The sequence below is a fragment of the Colletotrichum abscissum genome, assembly GCF_030869225.1.
Source record: "Colletotrichum abscissum strain IMI 504890 chromosome Unknown Scaffold_29.1, whole genome shotgun sequence".
NCBI lineage: Eukaryota > Fungi > Ascomycota > Sordariomycetes > Glomerellales > Glomerellaceae > Colletotrichum > Colletotrichum abscissum.
Genome location: NW_026850198.1, coordinates 43,675 through 60,026, shown reverse-complemented (window position 1 = coordinate 60,026; position 16,352 = coordinate 43,675). Strand labels below are relative to the sequence as shown.

The 16,352-nt window shown below is 53.9% G+C and overlaps 3 protein-coding genes across 3 annotated transcripts; 1 reads left to right on the top strand and 2 right to left on the bottom strand.

Moving 5' to 3' along the window:
• Positions 1–1,047: 1,047 nt before the first annotated feature.
• CABS01_10912 (uncharacterized protein) lies at positions 1,048–7,404 on the bottom strand (the record flags this gene model as incomplete). The annotated part of the gene is made up of 2 exons (XM_060544267.1): positions 1,048–1,118; positions 7,281–7,404. 2 exons carry the CDS (start codon positions 7,402–7,404, stop codon positions 1,048–1,050), a joined length of 195 nt encoding a protein of 64 aa, XP_060398543.1.
• A 2,529-nt stretch (positions 7,405–9,933) lies between these two features.
• CABS01_10911 (uncharacterized protein) lies at positions 9,934–10,264 on the bottom strand (the record flags this gene model as incomplete). Its single annotated transcript, XM_060544266.1, has 2 exons — positions 9,934–10,060; positions 10,203–10,264. The coding sequence occupies 2 exons, from the start codon at positions 10,262–10,264 to the stop codon at positions 9,934–9,936; spliced, it is 189 nt and encodes a 62-aa protein (XP_060398542.1).
• Positions 10,265–12,433: 2,169 nt separating this feature from the next.
• CABS01_10910 (uncharacterized protein) lies at positions 12,434–12,766 on the top strand (the record flags this gene model as incomplete). The annotated part of the gene is made up of 1 exon (XM_060544265.1): positions 12,434–12,766. The coding sequence occupies one exon, from the start codon at positions 12,434–12,436 to the stop codon at positions 12,764–12,766; it is 333 nt and encodes a 110-aa protein (XP_060398541.1).
• Positions 12,767–16,352: the final 3,586 nt, after the last annotated feature.

Here is a 16,352-nt window from a genome sequence, read left to right as displayed (position 1 = left end):
CAAGCGTGCGCCTGATCGACCTGCCAAGCAGTCGATAGCCCAATGCAACTGTAAAATTTGGCATAGGCGGGCAAAGTTGATGTTCATGATCGGTCAGCTGCCGAACGATGTGATGAGATGTGGCCCCCATCGATCCGCGTATGAACTAGCTCGGTGTAGAGTTGTATTGTACGTAGCCGCGAGGCGGTCATGATGTATTTTCCGTTGATAACAGTGTCGCAGTAAAATGTAAGGGCAACCAAGTCCCTCAAGCTCAAGGGCGCAAAGTCACCAAAAGCTGGCTGCCCCCTCCTCAGGCTGGCCCTGGCTTGCGCGCCTCACAGGTCCGGACCCGGGCTAGAACGCTCGTTCCTGGCTAGGAGCTATTGTGCGGGGGACGGAGGACCCTTTCAGGCTACTGGCCAGTGAAAGAAGCAGCGAGGGTGCCTCTGGGTTAGGGATCCTCCTCCCCCAGCCTCCTCGAACACCATCCCATCCCATTATCCCTTGTGTCTTCGTCGTGGGTCACCTCGACAGCAGTCTCTCAGCGTTACTTCGCGCTGTCTGCGATGGCCGTATGTACCGTTGCGGATGTCTTGAGCCCGCTGAGTTCCCCTGCGTCTATTCAAATGTGTGTTTGACTCGGCCGTGGAGCTATTTCTCTGCTATCTGGGTGCCTCTGGAGATTGTGCTGTGCAGATTATCATATTGGCTCTTTGTCAATGGCGTTTATTACGAGTATCAGGCCCACGTGAACGATTAGCCACCGGAACTCCGTTGAAGCCTCGCTACGATAGTGAGGATACGCTGCGTTAGTATCCGTAGCCCACTTGAGCGAGGCGACTAACAAAGTCCATTGAATGCGCTGCCTGCCGAGTCGGGAATCAGTGCCAGACGTCTCTTGGCACTAATGACTTGCGCACTTGCCGGCCCGATACTTGCGAGAGTTGCCATTGACAGCGTCTTAGTCCCAGTATGGAGTCGCAAGTCAGGGAATACAGTAGGGACTGGCGTGGGAGTGCGGGGTCTTTGTATCTTTCGGGTTCCATTGATGATACATCGGCCGCGTTAGACAAGGCTCACCCTCCGGCCTGTAGCGCCCGTGGTGTACTGGAAGCAGCCGCCCTTGGGCAGGGCGTCTGAGACAGAAGAGTGTAATTGTGCCGCTGAACCGCCTCGTTTTTTGGCATACGCCGCCGGCCCTGGGCTGTTTCTCAAAGAGATCATCAACCTGTGTACATAGTGTCGCAGAGGCGGAGACCCATGGGGTGGATTCCTGCTTCCCAAGCAGAAGTGTTTGGGCTTCCACTAGTGCATCTCGGCCTGCAGCGCCATTCCCTAGCAGTGATACTGTGGAAACCATCTCTCACTCTCGTTGAGACACTGCGACACCGCTAGCGGAGGGTCGCGTAAACAACGAGTCAGTTGCGACTGTGGACTGGGAAGAACTCTGCGGGAGGAGAACCGCCAACGTCCCGGGGCTGGCCCCCGAGCTGGTCAGAGTCCAGGCAGGCAGCGTATGAAGCATGGCAACGGAAGAGGCACGGTCTGGTAGGGACTTGAGAGTCGCATCTCGCAACTCGCAACCGAGCTGCAGTTATCACCGTTGTATTTCCCAACTTGATACCCATCCAAGGTAACGCGGTGAGGTGAACCTGGAATCCAGTGGTCGGTAGCAGGCCTCGTGTGCCAGTCGCACCGCGTGCTCAGGCCACAATTTCACGGCGAGAAGAAACACACCGGGCAAGGCATGCTGCGCTGTTTGCTGCAATGACGGCAAAGCCCGCTGTCAGGTCAGGCGAGAGCGGCGGTCAATGGATCCGGTTGGAAATGAGGGCGGATCATGACAGGCATTGCCTGCCTCGCCGGGGTGAGAAGACGATTCTTCAGGTGACGACCTGAAGCAAGCCATATACGGATAGCAGGCCCTTGACCGATGAGGCCGGGGTAGGATCCGGCAAGGCTTGTCGATGGTGCAAGCTGAGTGGTTTCTGACTTCTGAGTCCTGACGGCCAGCGGCTCAAGACGAACAAGGCCCGGCACCGGAGTCAGATGCGAGATTCAAAATGAAGGCAAAGAACTGGGTCGCGGCTGACAAAAGGAGGCAACTAGACACTCGGCAAGGTACTGTGTAAGGTATTCTGTCTCCGTCCGGCTGTCAGCCCCCTTCGAGAGACCCGAAGGAATGGAACTGCGCGGCACAGGTGAGCAGAGAAAGCCAAGTCGGGCCTGGTGTGTCCCCTGGGGGCCGTTGTTCACTGCCTGCTGCCCGTCGACATGGCTCAGGTCAGGGCTGGCACGCCGCACAAGGGCAGCTTGATGGTCGTGGCGTGGGATGATGCAGCGGTTTCCATTGGCTTGGGATTGGTGTTGCCCGGTTGGCAGCCATTGCCCCTTGCCATTGGATGAGATCACGGCCACAACCGGCATCGGAAATTTCCCTCATCCTCTGCCCAGGCACGTCAGGTTCCCAGCTCAAGGGAAGCCAGCAAACAGACTGACCAATCGAGTTCCCGGGTGTCGCTCCATTTGGACATGGCTTGTTGGGCTGGGTGCTGCCCACAAGAGCTCCCCTCCCCCTAATCTGCAGTTTTGCAACGGTTGTGGTCGACGTCACCACCACTCCAGACCAAGCACGACGGCTCGAGTACACTGAATCGATACCAGCGTGTACGTTCGAAGGCAACATACAATCGTTGCTTGGCCATCAATAGACAGCTCTGGTTGGCGTACTTTGTCGTGGTAATAGGCGATGCGTTGGTTTCGGCAAAACCTTGCATCCTCCTTCCTAGCTTGCGACGTTCTGATGGCTTGCCACATTCACAACTCACTTCTGACCAACAATGCTCACAACCGACTTGGGCAACGTTCAACTGCCGCGAGCCCACAAATCCGTTCTCGCTCAATATGCCAATTTCAAGCTGCTCGTTTCCGCCGGTTGCCCAATTCAACGTCAGTCTCGGAACACCGCGGCATCGTATAGTTCAATATCGCCGTGTCCGTAATTCGATGTCTGTTATGGTACGCGCTTCACTGGGATTCACCCAGGAATGCCCCGGATCCACGCCCTAGCGAGCCCGAAAAAGGCACCGTCTTGTCCCAGTGCCTGCCGGCCACGGCCATACTTACATGTCGTGCGTTGAAGCCAAACATGCTTGCCATGACGCTCTTTCTCGTAGATAGAAATTCGTAATCCTTGAACCATGAAAACTTACCTGTCAGCTTGTGGCCATGGCGCTGGACACATGAGTGCCTATCCTTGCGAGGGGTTCATGGCTGATCCATAGAAGAGGTCATGTCGAGGAAAAGTACCTATCTCCAGCATTTCCGTCCGGTAATGCTCGTCTACTGTGTACGCAGTATCCGTACAATGTTCAGCACGGCAGAGGGAAGTGGGCTTCGAAAATCGAAACCCCCACATGCAGTTCAACGTTGCCCTGGGATAGCTCAGTGCCCAGGACCGGGTTACATTGAAAAGAAGACAATGCCACGGCGGATACCTAGAGCAGACGTAAAAGGCCAAGGGGGTTGCTGTCAACGTTTGATGTGCACTCACGGATGAAATAAGCCTGGGCCAGTTGCTGAACTTGTCTGTCAAGCACCAAGGTCCACCAGCCTAAATGAATTGGCACTCTTGGATTGCTGAGGGGTTGCCTAGGATGGCGTCTCCGACCATACGAAGATCTCTTTGAAGCCAGTTTGGACGACATGCTGGCCCGATATACTTCGGTGCCGGTCTCTTCCACAGTCCGTTTGACCAGACTGCGGGCTTGATCCTTGATGCCTAGATTTTGCGGCCGCCATTATGGTCTAGCGGCTCTCCAAACCCGAAATATCTAAACCTTTTTTTGTCCTTTGATAACGTGCCGGCAACGAGCGATTCAACGAATATTCGTCCGGTGACTGGGATAGAAGTTCGCACTCGGCTCTGGAGTTTGAGGTTATCGTTTAACTTCATTGCGATGTTGATGATGAGTTTTCGTGCGGCCAGGTCAACCCCAGCGAACTAAAGCCTCGAGTTGTCTGTTTGAGAAGGGATCTTCAGGTACAGGTACAGCCACGGACCACGAGAGAAAACCCCAGGCATGCCTGCGGCCTGCGCTCGCCGACGATCCATGTTTCATCAGGGTATATTCTGTTCTTCTGCCCACACGAACCCGTAGAGACTCCGACTGCGGCGGAGTGACGGTGTCGGCATATCATGAGAGAAAGGGTTGTGATTATCCTCTTGGTCCTGTCGTGTCTTTTTGAATGCAATATGACGAGTTTCTCTCAACGCTTCCCCAATCATTTCTCTGGACAATTCCCAGTCGTCTGGTATTCAGGTTGGCCATCACGCCAGGTATAGCTTCGAGAAGATTGGAATCTCGTGAGACCCAGTGTATTCTTCTTTCTTAATCTTCTTCAGGTCCATGTCTCCGGATCGTGGCGGCGAAATTTGGAGCAAGTCCGATGCGTCCGTGTCCAATTTCCCCATCCCCAACAAGGGTTATCTTCGGTGCTGGGTGGCCCGCGCTGGAAACCACGGCTCAATACTCCGTGTAACAACCGGTAATTCGGTCACAGCCTCGAGAATACGCGGCAAAGGAACAACTTAGTCCTGGCGAAGCGTGGAAATCTATTACGCTTTCCCTCTCCAGCGTTTCTGGCACAGAGATTTCCGCCGAAACCGAGAAAGCAACGCTCTGAGTTGTCTTTACTCGACGAGAGACATGGAATGCTCTCGTCTGATACCCCAATTCTCTTAAAGCATCCCCACATGGACCCAGCGATGGCACGTGGTGCGAGTATCTCTATCGTCAGCTCAGCCCATCGCGAGAGCCCCTCGTCAAGTCCTACCAATTGGTGCGAGCGGACATCGCGAGTCACACGCCCTGTATCGCGACATCTGCATCTTTTGCGAGCTCATAAATTCTCTCAGTGTTCTCTCCATCCGGGGTCTGTTTTGGTGATTGGTCTCGCTGGGGCACTGACATAGAGAACCTCCGTTTGATAAAAATCAGAAGCACACCCAGGACAGAGTGTTGTATATCTCACGAGCGACCCTGTAAAAGATTGTATGAAATCATTTCCTTGGCCAATCAGTACTTGACTGGGTTCCGTATTCATACAGATAGTGATGAAGGAGACGCAGAAAGATGGAGGCAGGTACGAATTGACGTGTCAGTCGTGTCACTGAGCGTAGCTGCAAGTCTTGCCCCGTGGATCCCACTGATCACTTGGTGATTCTTCATTTCGGCCTGTCGGTACCTCTATTAGATGCTTGGGGCCGCAAGTCCATTGCGACGGACTTGTGTGGTCTCTCCGTATGAGCTTGAGAAGACGTCCTACGAGGGTTGTCCAGATTCGTGCGAGAGTAGAGCAGGCATACTGCCGTAGAGGTTATCCCAGAGCATCGCGGCAGACGAAAAATGGCGTGATAGCTTGGGGGGTTCAGGGCGGTGACGAGCTAGTCGTTGGCAGGGTCGTATAGCAGAGGACGTGCGCCGCAGGAGCTGTCCAGCCCCCCTGGGTGATAGACTTGGGATGGGCGGAAGACGATCTCTGCGGAAGCAGAATTCCAGAGCCTGAATTGGTGGAGGCCTGGATGAGATGTGGATACACCCACTGGCAGACCTGGGTCCCTCGAACACTCCAACAAGGGAGATCCAAGGCAAAGAAGGGGTGCTCCCTTCCAGACGGGAGGGACAACGATGACTGGCAGTAGGGCCTATCAACATCGGAATACTGGGCAACGCAGAGAGTTGATCTGGTCTCAATTGGGGCCGGGCCGAACGTACTACTTGAAACCCGTTTCCGATGTCAGAAAGACGCCCGTAGTATCACGTTACTGAGGTGTTTTGCTCGAAGAATGTAAGTCTCTAGTCAGACTCGAGACCCCAAAGAAGTTTGCAGTTTGCGGCGCCGTTAGTCTATTCTGAAATGAAAAAGAGTGTGAAACGGCCAGTCGAATGCGTGTGGCTGGCGCCGATGCTGAAGGGGCACCGGCTTCGATGCGTGAAAGCTATTGGCCGAGCTAGTCGTTCCTGCATAGGGGCGGAACCCGCATGAAGGTACGGATACCCCTATATCTGGTGAATGCTAAGGTTCATGCCCCCCCCCCCCCCCCCCGCCGACAATGGCGGGCCTCTGAAGCTCGTGGAAAATGAATACCAGCTCGGCGCAACCGTGATTGCCAGGTGAAGATTCTTCATCCGATCAATGTATTGCGGAATGCGGTCAGTCTCCCATGTCTACTCTGCAATGATGGCATGATACGGTGACCAGGAATCTGGACGGATATGCGACAAGTAGGTGGGCGGAGATAAGAAGTAGAGCACGTTCGACGATGATCCGTGAAAATGGCCTAGGGGAAGAATAGAAAACTGCTTGCAATGGGCTGCCGGGCCGTATTGCGCGCGCTGTGTAGGGCAGACCGCTTCCTGAAAGGTTTCCAGCTCTGGTTCCTCGTGTATCCGTACGAACGGAGCATACGAAGGTGATAGACGAGATTCAACGGTTCAGTCTAGTAAGCATCCCTTCTGGGACCCAGAACTTGGACTGGCAATGTGCTAAGGATTTCAATATGGCGATCTTTGGGCGATTTGTTCCCCAGACGGGTGCAGCAAGTCCTTGGTATGGTTCGGGTCGACATGGACGGCGTAAAGTTTGCTGTTGAGACCGGGTGCCGGAGTTGCGTCCACCTCAAGCTAATGCACGCCCTTTCACACATTACTTGTAGAGGCGAACGCATGGTCTGTGGTAGTGGCCGTCGCAGATCGGGCAGTGTTTCGATAGCAGTGCAAAGCCACAGTTGCACTCTACTTGTGTGAGTGATGTGATGTTTGAGAGGTGACTGACAAATGCCATGTCATCTATGTGATGGAAACTGTTGTCGAGACGTGTCTGACGGTGGAGACGTGAACGACCCATGGTGAGCAGCGAATACTTGCGCTCATGGAACTTGTATCGTGGCTATGGAGCCAAGAATCATATGAAGTTTGTTGAGACCTGCTCTTTTTCGGATGTGAACGGCTGGACAGGTGCCGTGTGCCAAGCATTGCCGTGCTCTGAAAGTAAACCGCGTAGCTGTCGCATATACGCCTGTAGTTTGGGAGAGACGGTTGTTGAGTCTAGAAGAGACGGGTATAGATCCGAGTCTAGAGGCAAGATTCTTGGCTGCGGCCGCGAGTAGCCTGGGAGGTCTGTTCGCGGGCCCCGTTCCCCAAGACCGATCTGGTGTTTGTGGCGTCATGTCTCGAGGGATCAATTTTCTGCTCGCCACGTTCCTGAACCCCGACGAAGATAGTAAGAGAGCTAACCATGACGGGGCGGTGCAGCCGTGATGACGAACGAAGAGCCTTCGCCTTCGTAGACGGTGTCGACGATATCGTGTGGACATTGATTCGACTCGTTCTTGGTAGTGTCTGGCCCGGCGGTGTCCATATCTTGGGTATTTCGAATGATGGATCATTGTCTGTCACTGGCGGGTCTAGTTATTTCCAGGAGACGCACGGCACGGCACAATGGTGGGCCTCGCCTATGCAGTGAACAGACAGTCATCAAAGTCGAAGAGGGACAGTCTGCGGTCTGTCCCGAGCAAAAGGGGAGAGGATGGTGCCCGGGTCGGTCGCGGAGATAGTGATCATGGTGGTGGTGGTGGTGGTGTGTGAGGTTGTCAAGCAGTGTCATGGGTAGTTGGGGATCCGGTGGTTTCCATCACGTTGGTGGCCTCGGGGAAGAAGCCGCTGGTTGCCCGCTCCATGCAGGAAGAGGATGAGGGGGGTTCTGTGGCAAGTACTGCCTTGGGAAGCTGCGTCTAACAGAAGTTCTATGTAAGGTAGGTAGCGGGCCTAGGCGTAGTTGAGCCTGCACGTAGTAAGCACTTCCCTCCTCTTTCCTTCCAGTTGATAGTTGCCGGTGATATCTCTACTTTTCAGTAAGGCGGTCACGACGGCTTAAGGTTCGTCTCTTTCCCAATTTATCTGCATACAGACTGTTAGGCAGTTGTTGAGCCCCTTTAAGGTACCTTGGTAAGTCAAGTAAGCTCAGTAGGCCCGGCACGAGACGTATTTATGGGGACTTAGGTAATACGGTACTTACTCTACGTTACTCCGTACGCAGTAAGGTACCTAAGGTAAGTATCTCGACAGCTCACAGTACGTACCATTCTCATAGAATATCCTGGAAGTAAGATAAAGACAAATAACCGGGTGATGTGATGGATGACGGGACTAAAATCGACCAGAACAGTGAACTTGAACATGTCCATAGAAAAGATACGTCCCGTTTCGACCCCGTTTCAGATGAAGTGATTCTACGGGGTTTGCTCATTGGCCCGCTGGATTCTGGAACGAGTGGGAGCTCACCGGTGCCCCACATCCCCCCGACTGCGGCCTGCACCTCAGTCTGGCAATCTGCAGCATCTCTCACGCCGGCGAGCCACTTATCCTCAAGCTCGCAAGCAGGCCCGGCGGTGGCTGGGAAGTCGAGGAGGGACCCCAGATACGGATAGAATCATGGTGTTGATAGAAAGGCTAGTACGAACACTGACCTCGCACTTCTCGGTCTTCAATTTCATCTTGTTCCATTCTCTCCAATGGACAGGGCCACCAGTGACAAGGCCTCGAGACACCAGAGTCCATGGTACGGAAAGAAAACCAACCCATTCAGGTCATTTCACAAGGTGTTAGTCATACAAACTTGGGTCCAGCCACGCAGCAAGACTGCCAGGCTTTCAGCTGAACTGCTGTTTTACACTAGCAGCAGCCACATGGGGCTTTCCAAGACCGAACCTACACTAGAATAGGTCCCACGTTTTATCCCGGACGATCATCACTCCCACGTGAGGGCCAGTGGGCTAAAGTCTTCGCCGGTTCTTCTCTTTTTTGCCTTGCTCATGATGCTCATCTTCGTCATTCGAGACCTGATCCTAGGGACCCATGATGATCCTGTTTAGTCTCGTAGCTGAACAATTGCCTCCAGGGCTGGAACGAAAGGCGCAGGTGAACGGTAGTCCTGATTGGGATTTCACCAGAATTCTTTCCCCGTTTGTAATAAGTGGCAAGTCTAGCAGGTGTTGATGGTGTGTGCCAGCAATGCCAGCGTGCGTCCCAGACTCTCAGGCCAGAGCAAGCCACTAACAATGAACACAGGTATCATCGTATACACGAAGTGGTGATGGTGTATGCGTGTTCGTGTACGTGTAGGTGTGTGTGTCTGTGTGTGTGTGTGTCTGCTTTGCCGTATCTTCTTACCGCACCTATCGCCTAATCCGAGTGAGCATGAACCTGCGTACCCGATTGCACGAGTTCGTGTTGTTCTACTTGATAGTATGGCAATTGCGCACACCATGCCCCTCATTGCGGATGAAGTTGAAGGGACCTGCCCCTTGTGGCGTGACGACTTTCGTCAACTTTCAGTCACCAGACCAGGGCCAGACGGCATACGGCATTTCCCGTTGCGGACTATCCAGTGTATATCACCCAGAAGTAAGATTCTCAGGCACCAGAGTCCGAAGGGTAGGCCGTTGATTGAGCCTTGCGGTCGTTGTCTGCGGTGCGTTCTGGGCGTTTGATGTGGTAGCCGGAGCAATTGCCATGCGACGCAAAAGTACATACGGCGGAATGACCGCTAGGAATTTAGGAGACTTTTATCCGCACTGGATTCCAGTGTGATCCGAATACACTGGCTTGCATGATAGACACTTGCAAGTAGGTGAGTCTGCAAGTGGGCTGTCTCTACCGGTCGAGGAAGTGCGATTTGCTTGTCAGATTCGTTCTAGTATTCAGGATTCGGGACTGAAGATTGGACGTGAATGGTGATTGAGTCCATGTAGAATGCAACCCCCACAATCGGCCGGTGGCACGGGCAGGAAGCCAGGCACGCCGCACGCCGCACGCTGCAGACATCAGGACGAGCAGTGGAGGGCCGGTTAACAAGCAGAGACAGGCCAGGCATGTCAGCCACGTTTCGTCAGCATCTTGGTCGCAGATCACCCACTCGCGACCGAACGTAGTGACCCTTTTTTCTCTTCCCCCCCTTTTTCAACTCTCTTCGTGCCTGGACCGAGAGGAAGAGGCGTGGGTCTGTGCGCAAGCAATGGTTAGAGAACAGCGGTAAACTGGAGAAGGGGAGGAGGTGGTGGTGGATGATGGTGTCAGTCCACAAGCCATGGAGACGGGACGGGAATAGGTGGATGGGGAGAAGAAATGGTCAATCACCATGTGGTAAGGAGTACGCAGTAGAGTATTGAGCCAGAGTTGAGCGTAATGTGGTTGAAAGACTCGACTATCTGACGATACATGATGCAGGTAGACAATCGAGAGGGGCTCTTGGTAGCATTCGGGAATTTCTTGTCTGATCTGAGAGGGGCCAGGGGTAGGTACCTAACGGCATAATGTGGAGGATAGCATGCGGTTGCTAATTTGCTGCTGCTGCTGCTGCTGCTGCACAACGCCACATGAGGAGAGCCACAAGTGGCGTCTGCAGATTATCACAAAGACGGTCAAGACGTTTGTGGAAGAAGTAGTAACATAAGGTAGCCCACCTGCAGATGTTTCGAACCAAAAGATGACAAAATCTGGTTCGGTGACACTCTGAGGGCTTTTCCTGGTGATGCGACGCGATGGAATACTTTGTAGATGCGTGGGAGGCGTTACAGTCTTCACATCATGTGGGGTCAATTGGACGATGATGATTTGCTCAGTCAGATTTTGGGGGTGGTGGAAAAGCGTGGGAAAGCGTGGGAGGGTTGGGGCAGCCCGAGGGCGGTGAAGCAGCGAGGTCCAGAATGCTCTTGCCGTGCTTTCCCTCTTGCCTTCCATTGTGTGTGTGCCTTGCTGCAAGGAACCGAGGGAAGGAAAGACTCTGACCCTTTTCGGCCCAATGTGGGGTCAAGAATGACATCGCCCACCAATAGATGGATCACTCAGAAGAGGGTAGGCACGGCTCAGGGACAGATCAATGCGGGGAAAGTCGAGAGGCACACACGGCACAGTAATACGGCAGGAGCGAAACAAGGCAAGAGAGAAGGTATGTAAGTCAGACCTCCTCTCCCACCGGCACTCGAAGAACTTGTGATGGCAATTGCGTTTCTGTTGATGCAGGTGGTTCCCGAAAGATGTTTTTCAAAGAAATGGAAGCAACAACAGACGGAAAGGGTACAAAACAGTGAAAAGGAGGATCATGATCACCTCCAAGCGCAGAGCTCTTGTAGGTGCGGTTAAGTAAATGAAGCCGTGCCTTCCCACTCCGGCATCAAGAGAAGGTGACTGCCTTCGGAGCACCTGCCTTGGTTTCTTCGCATCGCAGCCAATTTTGGAACAAGAAGGCAAGGACGCAGATGCGTGCCTTTCTGAGTTGAGTCAGTCTCGTAGAGTCAAGAGTCACGAGCCACGTTGAAACGTCAACAACGTCCATTTTGATAGGATTTATTTCTTCAATCCCGGGGGGAGAGGCGAAGCCCATGCACCACCACAATACACCACAGGAAACACAGGCGACGACCATGATGCTTGTCTTCCCCCCCCCCCCCCCCCCCCCCCCCCCCCTTCTTTTTCCCCCCCCAACACATCTCCACCCCCCCACCCCCCTCCCTCCCCCCCCGTCCCCCTGCTCCCCCCCCCCCCCCCCCCCACCCCCCCCACGAAAACACGGGCCCCCCCTTCTTGTTTTCCTCCCCCCCCCCCCCCCCTCCATTGCCACGTTTTACTTGGCCCCAAAACATATGTGCCAGCCGCCAAATCCCTGGCTTCTGTCCCGTGTCTGGACCGACTTGCCCTCCCGCTTCCCGCCTCCGCCCTTCAATACGCAACCATCAACGAACATCGCGAACTTAGGACCTAGAGCGCGAATACACGACCGACGACCCTCAACATCGCCTTCGGCCCCTCCGCCCGTGCACCATCTTGTTCCCACCGCTCTTTAGGTCTCCAACTCAATTGATCGACAACCCTTTTCATTACGCATAAGGGTGTCATCCAACGGGATAGTTATCCCACACCACCCCACCTACCTGCTCTCGGGTCTTCACCGTGTTGTTGATGACGGAGTGGGAGAGCATCTTCCTTACCCTGGATCTGCTAGGTTGTCAAGTGATGCGTGTTACACTTCACCATCTGCGCTCCACCTCGTCGCCCAGCGCACTATACACACCCTTCTCAAGCAAAAGCCGCTTCGTCTCCTACGCTATCGGGCTGTGGGTGGTACATTGGAGGCCATTGTCGAGGCATCTAGACGTCTGTACCTCCTTTTGACGCTATTAAACCTCGTTGAGTGCCGGGGCCGGCCGGCCGGGGCCGTTCTTGCCGTGACGCCCGGTCTGATAGCATGGCGTACCAAAAGAAGTACTTCTTGGGCCGCTATGTCTGCCGCACCACCATCCCATGCCCGAACTGCTCTCTCGGTAGCAGCAAGACCCGAGAGCCTCATAGAGAGAGAGAGAGTACCTGCACACATCAAGGCGCTAGACAACATGGCATGGGAGTTTTCAGGCGAGATAATATCATTTTTCGCGAATAGGCTGGAAGTCAACGGCGCCGGGTCATCTTCAACAGTCGTTGGGGCCTCGGCGACGATATCTTGCCTTCGCACAAACATCTTTGCCTTGCTGGCTCGGTTGCGACTGACGTGCATGGCAATCTCCAATGGCCCAGTTTTGGCCAAGGCTCTCTCAGCTCTCCACCAGCAACAGCTCCGGCTCCGAAGTATGGTTCCCCGGCACCTCTTCGTCGAATCCCGCATTGCGCTATCATCCCTGTGCACTAGGGTCGGCCTGCTTCTCAAAGCCCCGACCTCTTACGAATAGAGGACCTAACCTGCAAGGAACTGCCAATGGGCTCCATCGGAACGGGGGCCTTAGCATGCCATCAACTCCTGTCAGGAGGGCAAGGCCGCGATGTGTAGCTAGGGTTGATAAGGCAGGCCACCACCAGGCGAAGAAAGGTCGCCATTGGGTGAGCCGCTCCTTTGCAACCTATCATAGCCCACCGCCTCACACCACCCGCCTGCTGCGCACGAGCACCTATCCGTACTGTCGAAAATCTACTGTAGGACGACTCTCGATTAGTCTCTAACAAGTAACTGTCGCCTGCGACTTCTCAGATGCAGATCCAACGTACGACGGGAAGACGAACAGGGGAAACGACGAGTCTAAGCCGCTGTTTGCGCCAACATATCTGGTCGGGCGGAGAATGCGTCTGTGGCTGCTCGACGAAGTGACTCTGACTTGACAGTGCTTATTTTAAACTTCAAATATCGAGAGTAGCTGCGATTTCGATAAGCCCGGACTCCCAAGGGAGATTGTGCTTATCAAAAGTATGGTTTATGACCGACAAGCCTCCGGAGCATTCAATGCCTAAAACTGTTGCTATTGTTCCATCACAACTCGTCTTTGAGACTGGTGACAGACGGACTGTGTAGTTTTGGAGGGGAAAAGGGCAAGAAATCTTCGACAGAGGCACTGGGACAAGCCATTGACAGCCCCCGTTATGGCCCATGCAACCTTAACGCCCACCCAGCGACGGGATGTGGCCGCGGTGATAGGTAGTGCGTGATTGGGTTCTTCGGCAGCAAACGAAAAAAGCAACGAGAGGCTTAATCATAGCGTTGGGTCAAACGCACGAATCCATGCTCCAAGCGGCGCGAGTGAGGAAGCGCTGACGTGCGATTACGACAGCAGCAGTTTGCGACTGAGTTCCACACAATCTATCAGCAGCTGCCCTGGTGCCGCTTAGTAGACAACCCGTTGGTATACCATGGCCGAGAGCATGAATGAGAGGTTCTCAAATGAGCACCAAATCTGACTTATCATTGGTGGCCGGCCAGGATATTACAGCCTTTGCCCAATCCAGAGACCTAGAGTCTGGGGTAACTCTAGGCCATCGAAGCTTGAACTAAAACGGACCGAACGACATGATGATCCGCAGATTCAGATGGCTTGACACTAACGACAACGATTAAATGAGGCCATCCAAAGGAAGTGAATGTTAGCCTAGGGCGATGGAACGCGACAGGCGATGTATGGTACTGTTAGGGCTGTCAGCCTAGCCTTCAAGCTCACCCCTGAGAAATTGGCATTTGAGTTCAAGACCCATGGACTTGCGACTTGCGAAAAGTGGTCAGCTTGACCATGACAAGTCCAAAGCATCAGCCCGACTTTCAACACACGTCCGCCGCTGTTGAAATATCTTGCAGATTACATGCCGCACTCGGCCTACATGGACCCCTTTTTTCCCAGCTTTGGTACGTCTAGAGAGGCGCAAGCTACAGGGGACAGCTGCACCGATCGAGTCAAGTTCTGGATACCTCACGGAGTAGCGAGGTGCTTGACGAAATCACGGCATCTCCATTATCAGACCCTCCACGAAGCAAGCCCCTGTTCGGAACACCACTTCGGATGCGAGCCGGTATGAGAGACGGTCTGCTTAAGGTATGGAGGGCTCAAAGGTCATGCCAATGTACCCCTTGCACGTCCTTGAGGAGGGTTGATGGCCGCGCTGGCCTACATAGTAGGTGAAAACAGAGCTGCCGTGGGGCCCTGCTTGGGCATTGAGGATGATTGACAAATAGCATGGATTCCCCTGCCTTACCTTGGTGAAGAATTTGGTGCGGCGCGGGACGGTTGCAACCGTTCCAAGTTGTTTATTCCACCTTCAACAATCTACCCATTGCTTTCAGCACAGCTACGAATCGACTTTCTCATAGTGCTAGGTCATCTTCGCCGGTCAAGGCCCATCAAAGGCGCATCATCGATCATTTGTCTTCGCTGAGAGGCCTCTCATTCAATCAGAGGACGTCAAGTGTACTTTCAGTCGGCGTATATTCTTGATGAAATTCGACTTTATGGCCATGGCAATGTAGCTCAGACCCTACTAGCGACCCCGTTGCGATTCTGCAAGCTGGCAACGATGCCTTGTCCTGGGGAGACGGGAGCTATTCGTTCCGATTCGTGACAGCATCTTGAGCCAGAGAGGGGAGGGCAATTTTCATCTGACAGGGATCGAAGAGAGGTAAATCCCACAAAGCCAGTACTACTTTTGTTTGACTCCTCTCGTGGGCTTCATGGAGAAGAGCTCCAACGACTGTAGGCCCCCTGGGCGATGTTGAGGCAGTGTGTCAGTATGTATGAGGAGGGCTAAATCCTAGGGTGGCTAACAAGACATGTCCATTCCGAGCTGCACTCTTGAAACAACGCGGGCCATATTGCAGCCCTCTTCGGTGCCAGGCGGCGCATGAGTACAGAGTAGTCACCGCCATAGATGATGATGAAGGGTACTGCGGTACTTACGTCCCCCAACGCCAGGGGGGGAGAACAATCGAGTTTGTTTCTTGGGGGCTAACAATGTCGGCAAGTCTCCAACGAGCAGGGGCTTGCAACCAGACTGGGCCCAGTGATAAGAGAGCTAGGGACGAGATACCAGGGCGGTCAGCACCGCAGGCTCAAGTGGGCAAAAAAAAAACAGCGTCGGCTACGGTTGGCCTGACCCAAGCCTGGACTGTGGCCTCTCCATTTGCACTGCAATGGTTTGGCAGATGTAACTCCGGCATGCAGCTGTCGTTGACGGCTCTTGTCGAGACCACGCGTTTGGCGGAGTATGCTGCCACAGACACCCGGTGATTGATGTGTTTGAATGTAACCGGACATGGAGGGGCCATGTTCATATGAGGGGCGAAGCCTCCACCTGCGAAGTTGACGACAGCATTGCAGTCGTCGAAGCGGTACGTACGGCACTGACATCTTAACAACTACAGATGGAGATCAGGAGGGGCACATGAGGGGACTATTGGTAAGCTCATGAGCGCTTTTCTTCTTCTTTTTTCCTTTATCCTAATCTTTCTTTCTATTTCAAGCTCAAGCTCAGGGACAAGCCTTCTCCATAAGAGCTTGGAATGTGGGCGTGCAGCTGCCGGGCGTCAATAACCTAGATGCTTGTTTGCTGGGTACGAGACCTGTCACGATAAAATTTCCTTCCGTTGCGGGCTGATCGAAATACGCTTCGTCAACAAGAGCCGCTTTCCAATGGGTTACCGACGCGGCCTCGAGGCTTTGCAGAGCGTAAGACTGGGGCAATAAACCATGAGACGACTCAAGAGTCAAGGGACGCCTGGAAACTCGAAAGGCGCGAAAGGATTTACGTAGCACATCGGCTTGGACAACTAGAAGACGCCGCGAAGTTACGCTACTCCACGGGGAAGGCGGATCACGATCAAACAAGGACAAGAAGCTTTCTTGTCTGTCATCTGGCATGCGGGATGCAGTCTAGTGCAGCTGCGACAAGCTTGCATCGATAGACGGGCTGAAGGACGAGGATGCGACGCAAGGAAGAAGCATTACGCTGCGTAGCGAAGGGCGGCTGCGATTTGGCAGCGCTGACATGACATGACGATGCCAC